At 43.0% G+C, this 9,887-nt stretch overlaps 1 protein-coding gene across 1 annotated transcript; it reads left to right on the top strand.

The window, feature by feature from the left end:
* The first annotated feature begins 238 nt into the window (after positions 1 to 238).
* On the top strand, positions 239 to 1,648 carry LOC122067731 (hydroquinone glucosyltransferase-like). Its single transcript, XM_042631572.1, has one exon. The coding sequence runs from the start codon at positions 239 to 241 to the stop codon at positions 1,646 to 1,648; it is 1,410 nt and encodes a 469-aa protein (XP_042487506.1).
* The last annotated feature ends 8,239 nt before the right edge of the window (positions 1,649 to 9,887 follow it).

Raw genomic sequence — 9,887 nt, 5'->3', positions numbered from 1 at the left:
TCCATATTACCAAAAAACAAAAGCTCAACACCAAGCGTCAATCACATGAATGAGAGAGAGAGAGAGAGAGAGAGAGAATATAATAAATAAAGGTTTAGGAGAGTTAGGCCGATCTATATATAGCCCTTCCCCCATTCCTTGTTCTTCAACCCTCCAAAATACATCTCGCACAATCCCACAAGCCTCTTCCTAGCTTCTCCAATTTATATTCGCCTCTAACATTGAAAGCATAGGCACCATGGACGGAGCAAAACAAACTCCACACATTGTCATTCTACCTTCTCCAGGAATGGGTCACCTCATCCCCCTTGTCGAGTTTGCAAAGAAATTCGTCCATGCCCATGATTTCTCCATCACATTCACAATCCCAACTGACGGTTCTTCAACCAAAGCCCAGAAAGAAGCCCTGGATAGCCTCCCCAAGTGCATCAATACTGTCTTTCTCTCACCAGTTAACCTTGATGACCTCTCCAAGGATGCAAAGGTTGAAACTCGTATCTACCTCACGATACTCCGTTCCCTCCCTTCACTACGTGAATCTCTTAAGGTCTTAACTGCCACAACTTCCATCGCTGCCTTGGTTGTTGATCTCTTCGGCACTGACGCATTTGATGTGGCTAGGAAATTCAATGTTCCTTCTTATATCTTCTTCCCAACAACGGCCATGGTGTTGTCGTTGTACCTCCATTTGCCCAAGCTCAACGAGTTGCACTCTTGGGAATATAGAGACCTACCTGAACCAATTAAATTGCCCGGATGTGTGCCACTTCGAGGAAGAGATTTGATGGACTCACTCCAACACAGACAAAGTAAAGTATATACATGGACTTTATACCATTCCAAGCGTTTCAAATTGGCTGATGGTATCCTGTTAAATAGCTTCACGGAGATGGAAGCTGGTGCTATTAAGGCTTTGAAGGAAGGTGGAGACCCGAGTGTGCCACCTATATACCCAATCGGACCACTGACACAAAATGGTTCAGGGGATGGTGCTGATATTTCTGGGTGCCTTAGGTGGTTGAACAATCAACCTACTAATTCTGTCTTGTTTGTTTCATTTGGGAGTGGTGGTGCCCTCTCACAGGAGCAACTAAATGAATTGGCATTGGGATTGGAACTTAGTGAGCAAAGATTCTTATGGGTTGTCAAGAGCCCCAACACCACCTATCTAGGCGCCCAAAGCACTAAAGAAGACCCTTTGAGTTTCTTACCAAAGGGTTTCTTAGAGAGGACCAAAGGAAGGGGTTTGGTTGTACCCTCATGGGCTCCTCAGATACAAGTGCTTAGCCATGTTTCGACGGGAGGATTCCTCACCCACTGTGGTTGGAACTCAAGCTTAGAGAGTGTAGTTCATGGGGTACCATTGATTGCATGGCCGCTCCATGCAGAACAAAAGATGAATGCAGTGATGTTGGTTGAGGATCTGAAGGTGGCTTTGAGACCCAAAGTTGAGAAGAATGGAAGAGTAGGGAGAGTGGAGATTGCTAGGGTGGTGAAGTGCTTACTAGAAGGGGACAAAGGGAAGAGGATACAGAATAGAATGAGAATTCTCAAGAACGCAGCTACTAAGGTGTTAAGTGAAGAGGGGTCCTCTAGAAAATCACTCTCAGAAGTAGCAGACAAATGGAAGTCCCATGTGGGAATATGAAAATTTAAAAAAAAAATTTCACTTTCCTTTTTTTTTTTTTTTAATGTTGCTATTCTATTGTTTATTTTAACTGTATAAAGAGAAATCAGGTTGAAATTTTTAGTTCATTAAAAGTCTCTCTCTCTCTCTCTTAAAAATTCAAATACATTAAAACTAGATAATTGAAGGAGAACAAGAATCAAGACTCGATAAAATCAGTCCCACACCATGGAGATTGGAACCCCCACCTTCGGATTTGTCATCAGTAAGGACCTTAAATCGCACTTATAAAATGCGAAATATGGGCCTAGTCATAGTGTCACTAGCTAACTCTTCTAAAATATGAGAAGGGAAATCAACCACAGTGCTTGAGACCCCAGATTTTGCCGCATCCCCCTCTCTCTCTCTGTCTCTCTCTCTCATGGAGGATTCAGGTGAGTCAAAAGAGATGGATTCTACACAACCTGAGTAAGTGGAGTAATGAAGAGGATTAGCATATGAAAAGTGTGCTTCATCAAACATGACGTGCCACTAATTTTACTTTGCGGCAGTCTCCAAGATAAGGGAAACACTTGTACCCAAAATTTCTAAAAGAATGATATTCTAGATACCATCCAAAATTCCATTTAAAGGGGGAACCCAGACCAAGAATAGGTGTTAGGAACCGATTTAAGATACACATTGTATTATTTTGAAAAAGTACCAAAAACTTTTTCATTCGTTATTTCTGTCTTTCCTGACCATTCAAATAATAATTACCAATTCAGGTGCTTGTGGTGATGTACCTACATCATTGTAATGTATTATTTCAAATATTGTAATTGGACAAAAAAATCAGTCGTCTGAGTGTTTTACAGTGATCAACTAGTAAAAGGCCTAAAACCTTCAAAGCTAGCATTTCTTTTCATCATCCTTCTCTTTTACTTCGAGCAGTAACAGTAAAATTGTCCGATTTGAATTGGAATCGGTCATGATCGATCTTCAATTCTGGACATGACTGATTCTAGGTTTTTGGGAACAGATCCCTGGGTTTTCAAAGATGAAGGACTGATTCTAAGATTTTTAGGACCTACGACAGTTGACTATGGCCAATTCTGATGATTTGGATCAGAATCTGAAGTGACCAATTCAAACCCCGATTCAAAGTTTAAAATCATTTCTAGAATGCCCTTTTATTGTCTTATTTTATTTGGCATTTCAGTTAAACTGAAGTAATTAATTAACCTGCTAAAGGGTGTGAGGATGTCACAGACATGAAGGATTAAAATTAGTTAATCAAATTTTCAGAATGGTGCGTTGAGATTTGAGAGAGATGAACCCAAAATCATTTGGCTCTATTTCTTCCTTTAGGGATCTCACTTTGCATAAGATCTTTCGGGTTGATTGTGCCCTTTAGCTTAGATCCTCCAAGTAAGGGTGTTAATCAGTTCAGTTCCTTTACCAAAAAGAAAAGTTAATTAGTTCAGTTTCAGTGTAAATGATGCAATTCGGTTCGGTACAAGAATTTTCAGGTAAAATCAAAACCGAATAATTTAATAAACGGTTTCATATATGAGAACTAAAACCATTTATAAACGATTTTCCTATGTTTTCTAACATTTTATCCAAACAACTTCTTTACCTTTAAAATTTTTAGTGAAATGGATGTAAATTATAATATTGAATTGAATAGTTTATTGGTATATGCCTTCTTTAATAGTTGTTTGATACTTTGATGTAAACTTAAATTTTTTTTATTAAGATGTATGTAAACTTAACATTGAATGACTTAAACTTACCAAGTATTCACCAAAATCGATTCATGGTTTTAATTTTAAAACCAAAACTGAACCATTTAATAAACGATTTCACGGTTTAGATGTAAACGGTTTCGTTCGATTTTGATAAACAATTTCGATTTCAAATTCACATCCTTACCTCCAAGGGATTAAATATTTTGATTTTTGCTACGATTTGATTGGGTGAAACATAATCTTGATGGGTGCTCTAGATAATCCAAAGAGGTAGGGTGCTGGAGAGAGTTTTAGAGATTACAAGAGCTGTGTATTTATTGCTATTATTGATTAGCTTGGGATTAAAACTAATTATCACGCAGGATTGGCAACCAAATTATGGATTGAAACTGATTCTATAGCTGTGGTGCTGTGTGTTCAACTAAAGAACGAAATCCATTGATTTATTGTTCAAGACTGGAATGTTTTGACACCTTTCCTATCTACTAAGGACTGAAAAATTATGCATTATTTCAGCGAAGGCAAATTTAGCTGTAGATTCATTAGCAAAGGCGACTAACTGCATAGTCTTGTTTCTCTTCTTCTAACAGCTCTCTTCCTTCTTTCTTACAAGAAAAGATGACATGGGACATTATGGGTTGATCAAGATTCAGATTCAAATAAGTGTTTTTCTTTGATTCGTCATATAGGGATAAGATCTTCCTATTGATCGCAATGTCAAAGGTGGAAAATTGTTTCTCTTTGGGATTGTATTCCATCTGGGTATGCCCTGATGTTAATCTTATAACTTTTCTACTTTTCTATAGTACAATTTTTTGACATTTTAATTGACGAAAAAAAAAGTAATTAATCTACTAACAAGAACTTTATTAGCTTTTGTTTCTCAATAAGTTTTGAGGGCGAAGTTTTATGGTTTCTAGAATATCTAAATGATAACTTAAATGACGGATGATAATTGAGAATCCAAATAATTTGCCACTTCTGCTTGTGAAAACCATTACACACAGCTGCATATTTATTTTTGGAATCCTTAATATTTATCCCTTTTGAGATTTGTTCCAGGTAGGATTTATCAAATCCAATTCATGTCATCTACTCACAATTTGGATAGAATGATTTTCAGATATAGACAACTCCATTATATCATCAACGAGACGAGATATGCTTTAGGTTAATTGAATACTTGCTAGCTATTGATCTCCTTTTAAAAAATTTAAAATATAATACTCTTTGAAACATCTTTCATTAGGTCTACCCTGTGAAGGTTATGAATGAAAGAAGTTTGGACAAAACATTTCAAGAGTGACGCCCTCAAAATAATGTCACCATTATGAAACTATGTAGTGGGGCCATGCCAACTCAAGTAGTGTCCCCCTTTCTTTTTATTTTTTATTATTTTGAAAGTGCTACCCTAACAAGGATAGAAAGGGATCTCAACACTGTAATAGAGGGGTGCCAACTCAAATTTTTGGAAGCAATTCGAGACTTCTAGGCTTTTTGGAAGCAAATTTTTAATCTTTTTTTTTCTTTTCTTTTCTTGGCTTTCTAACATAATCCTAAAGTCGTGGCCGTCTTTACCTTCGTTGCCAGTGTTTTTTTTTTTTTTTTTAAATGCTACCCCACGAGGATACATTGGGTCTGAACTGTACAGTGAGGTAATGCCAACTCAAGGATTGACATTGCAAGAATTGCATCAGCTTTACATTTTATTTTTAAGAATTCACCATCTCTGAATATATCTCTTTTTATTTTTAATTTTTTAGAACAATCATTATGTGGTAGGTACCATACTTGTTTTCAGAAAATATAGATGACATGTACCAAACTTCAAAAGGAAAATAAATGTAAAGTTCATGCAATATTGGAGAAAGCTTATCTCATCTAGATATTTCCTTATAGTTGCGAAGTACATGTCCAACACTTGACAGATAATAAGTGCTTGATAATAAATTAAAAATTAAAACAAATGAAAGAATTGCAATGTATCCACCCACAAGCTCCATGATAAATAAAAATAAGTAAGTCAAGAAGGAAGTGTGCCATCCAAAAGCACCAAATAAATAATAAAAAATTAGAGCTGCAATGCACACGAAGTTTCTTGTGATGCAAGGAGGACCCATAAATAAATTGGATTATTTAGATGACTTACATTCATGTGGCTAAAATAATGATATACATACACTTGTACCACACAAACACACATATATTATATTATATTGCATTATATTATATTATATTATATTATTGTTACTGTCGAAATCCCCTATGAGCTAATCCTGCACAAGCACAGAAGGCAAAGGCCCAGTGTTATCTTCGGGATTAGTCCTCTGATGCCTAAGTTAGTGACCGGTAGAACAGTGTATTCACAGGAGTAAGTAATGGTGGGTGTCGGCGTACCTCCCCTGGGTCCCTTTTCGGTTTCCTCTTATAGGGTTGTTGGGCCTAGGGTTTCGGAAACCCCCTTCAGGAATCTTCCCCCTCACGTGGTTTGGAGCCTTGCCCCTTCAGGAACCTTCCATTCACGTGGTTTGGAGCCTTGCGGCCTCTATCTGATGGGCGACACATGTCCTTCCCTCGGTTGCCACGTGTCCTCACTTTATTCGGTGATAAATTATGCCGTATCAGCAACCTCCTTACTTCAACTAGGAGGCTCATTCAGTGGGAGTATCCATCTAATTTATCTTGAGTGCCCCTTCGATCTTCGGTTTCAGCGTTCGTCGCGAAAACATGGCATTTGGTTGGTTATGTACGGTTCTAGCTTGAGACACCAACCGAGGTTCCGACCTTCAGTCAGGTTCACTTAGCGTTGGCACGAGCTCCTAACCGAGATTGTGACCATCGGTCAGGTTCACTCGGCCTTAGCATGACCCCTCACCTAGGTAGTGACCTTCGGTCAGATCCACTTAGCATTTGCCTGAGCCCCCTACCGAGGTAGTGACCTTCGGTCAGGACCACTCGGCCTTTGGCTGAGACCTGTACCAAGGTAGTGACCTTCGGTAAGGTCCACTCGGCCTTTTCCTGTGCTCCGTAATGAGGTTGTGACCTTTGGACAAGTCCACTCAACCTTCGCTTGAGCCCCCTACCGAGGTTGTGACCTTCAGTAAGGTCCACTCGGCCTTTTCCTGAGCTCTGTACCAAGGTGGTGACCTTCGGTCAGGTCCACTCGGCCTTTGCCTGAGCTCCGTACTGATGTTGTGACCTTTGGTCAGGTCCACTCGACCTTCGCCTGAGCCCCCTACTGAAGTTGTGACCTTCAGTAAGGTCCACTCGGCCTTTGCCTGAGCTCCGTACCGAGGTTGTGATCTTCGGTCAGGTCCACTCGGCCTTTGCTTGAGCCCCCTACCGTGGTAGTGACCTTCAGTTAGGTCTGCTCGGCCTTCTCTTGAGCTCCCTACCAAGGTTGTGACCTTCGGTTAGGTCCACTCGACCTTCCCCTGAGCTCCCTACCGAGGTTTTGACCTTCGGTCAGGTCCACTCGACCTTTTCCTACGCTCCCAACTGAGATTGTGACCTTCGATCATGTCTACTCGGCCTTCGCCTAAGCACCCTACTAGGGTGGTGACCTTTGGTCAGGTTCACTCGACCTTCGCCTGAGCTCCCTACCAAGGTTGTGATTTTCGATCAGGTCTACTCGGCCTTTGCCTGAGCCCCCTACCGTGGTAGTGACCTTCAGTTAGGTCCACTCGGCCTTCGCCTGAGCTCCCTACCGAGGTTTTGACCTTCGGTCAGGTCCACTCAGCCTTTGCCTGAGCTCCCAACCAAGATTGTGACCTTCAGTCAGGTCTACTCTGCCTTCGCCTGAGCACCCTTATTAGTGTTGTGACCTTTGCTCAGGTTCACTCGGCCTTAGCACGAGATCCCAACCGAGATTATAACCTTCGGTTAGGTCAGTGCAAGTCCAAGCGTGGTGATATGCTTGTGCGCTTTGCTAGAGTGTACTTCGAGAATCACACGTAGATGACGTGTACTACATTTAATGATGCTAGGGAGTCATATCAATGCACCGTTGCCTACAAATAGTGTCACACTCTCTCATTTTGTCATCTTCTACCCATTTCTCTGACCATTCATCCTTCGTCCTTAACTTCCTCTGACTTTTGGTTTTACTAGCCATTCAGAAGTAAGTCATGTCTAGCTCTTTAGGTAGTGGCCCCTCGTCATCCGAGGGTTTGGTCTCTAGGCGTCGTAGTCCCTATCGGGTCTGATGGATGTCCTCGGATTCGTCCTCCACATCCACATCTTCGGATGTCTCCTCGTCCTCTACCGCCAGTGACATGAGCGGTGAAGGTATTAGGGAGGGGCTTCTCGAGTCCAGGGCCCAGGAAATAAGTCCCTGGAGGTCGAAGCCAGGAATATAGTTTCGACTATGAACGAAAAGGAGTTGATGGAGCTCCGCATGTCATGTGGCATACCGGACGAGTTCATCCTTCGGGTACTGAGGCCCGAAGATAGAGCAAGCTACCGAAATCCTGAGGAGCTTTGCTTCTATCGGGATGCCTTTAAGGCCGGGCTTCGGCTCCCCCTTCATCCTTACTTCAGCCAAGTGTTCCGGCACTATGGCATCTCTTCAGCCCAGCTGACCCCGAACGGGTGGCGGCAAGTCCTGAGTTTCATTGTCTTCTTCTCTCGGATGGGAGACCGCTCTCCCTTCCACTCTTCCTCAACTGTTTGTCTCTTGGTTCCAGCAAGGGGACTCACGCTGGTACTACTTCTGCCCTAGGAAAGACCTCTGATTTTTTAATTGATACCCAACCTCGATACACAGTTGGAAGTTGAAGTTCTTTTTCGTGAGGGTGTCCGAAGGGTTCCCCTTCGGTAACACTTGGGACATCCCAGACCTGAAGGACGTGAACTCTGCACCTACCCCCTTCAGGACAGATGTAGAGTCACTGTCGATGGCTAAGGACAAGACCCTCCGTCGGCCTGTCAAGTCCAGTAGCCTCCAGTCAGATGCCTTTCTCTTCTAATTCGGGCTTAGCCCGGGTGAGTCCTAGGTTTGTAACTGCTTTTGTTTCAAATTTAACATTCTCGTACTAATCTTTATCTTCTTTTCTACAGTGTAAATTTCGAAAGCAGAAGCAAGAGCGGCCGTGGCCGAGAGACAGGCCCAACTGAAGGAGGCCAGGGCCAGAGACGCCCAGCAGAAGCATCCGAAAGGCAAGAAAAGAGGGGCTTCGACTTCCCAGGCCCTCCCAAGGAAGAAGCCTAGATCCGAAGGCCCTACCGCCGAGGCAGTTCAGGCTCTTGAGGCCCCATTCCGTGATGCATCTCCTCCGAGGGCCTCTTCCCCTGGTGTCGACTTCTGAAGTCTGAGGGGCAGTCATTCTTGGGTCAAAGTTGGGTTCGTCCCTCGGTGGTCCATTAAGGAGGGCGAGACACTGACCATCGGGTGGGTTACCCAAGAGCTCATCCAGAAGGGGAGCTTGCCAGGAGACGTGGCCGAGGCCCAAAGCCAAGGGACCAAGGTAATGATAACAAGCACTTGCATGTTTATGGCAGCGGTAATCTTCGGTCTTCGGCCTTTAGAAATTTTTTCCTTTTCTTTTTTTTTTTTTTTTTTTACTGTTGATCTCTTTCAGGCTCAGAACCAAGTTGGCCAGCTGACTAACTGGACCAAAGCCCTGGCCAGGGACCTCGAGGAGTCCAGCATGAAAAGTCAGCCCTCGACAAGAAGCGCACAGTCCTCCTTGACAAAGTGGAGCATCTGGAGGCCGACTTCCTGTGCGCACAGAAGGAGAGAGATCAGAAGCTCTGAGAGCTGGAGGCGCAGATGGTCATGAAGTTGAGGGAGGCCAAAACCTGAGCCATTGAGAGCTATAAGTCCTTTGAGGACTTTAAGGAGGTGGTAAAGTGTGCCATCGCCCCCGAATTCATCATGGGTGTAACCGATGTTCGAGATTGGGTCCTCGAACATCATCCCAAGGTGTCCTTCGAGGGGAGTGGCCTTATCTTTGAGGACACCGATGCAGCTCCTACCTCCATCAATGTTACAGATGGCGAGGACAGCGGCAGTGAGGGAGAGGGGGCCCATGATTCTCGTGAGGTCCCTCTTACCCTTGGGAGAGGAGACTCTGATGCAGATGCTGCCAACAATGCCGAGTCGAGGCCATCCCTCGAGTAGACGCTTCATGAGGCCACTTTGTAACTTAGCCTTTGGTTTTTTTTTTGTAATTTTGTCATTCGGGCTTCATGAATGAAATGTTGCCTCTCTTTTATGTTGTCTTTCCGACTTGCGTTTTTTTTTTTTGTAATCCCAAAGACCGATTCTGAATCCTAAGGGATTTTTCAGATCTTCAGCCTATAGGTAAGGTATGAAGGTCGAAGCTCTCATTCAAGTTCTTTTTTATAATCCCAAAGACTAATACCGAACCGATGGGGTGTTTCAGCTTTTTGGCCTACGAGTGGAGGTATGAAGGCCGAAGCTCTTATTTAAGTGGCTGTGGGAGCTAACCTTTTTCACAAGGTTCGGTCTTGTTGAGCCATTGGTTCGATGGTGAGGGAATAAATGCCGAGGCTCCCACGAACCT

This window comes from Macadamia integrifolia, unplaced genomic scaffold, assembly GCF_013358625.1.
Source record: "Macadamia integrifolia cultivar HAES 741 unplaced genomic scaffold, SCU_Mint_v3 scaffold3091, whole genome shotgun sequence".
Lineage (NCBI taxonomy): Eukaryota > Viridiplantae > Streptophyta > Magnoliopsida > Proteales > Proteaceae > Macadamia > Macadamia integrifolia.
The sequence above is the reverse complement of the archived record's forward strand: the minus strand, read 5'-3'. Positions and strand labels throughout refer to the sequence as shown.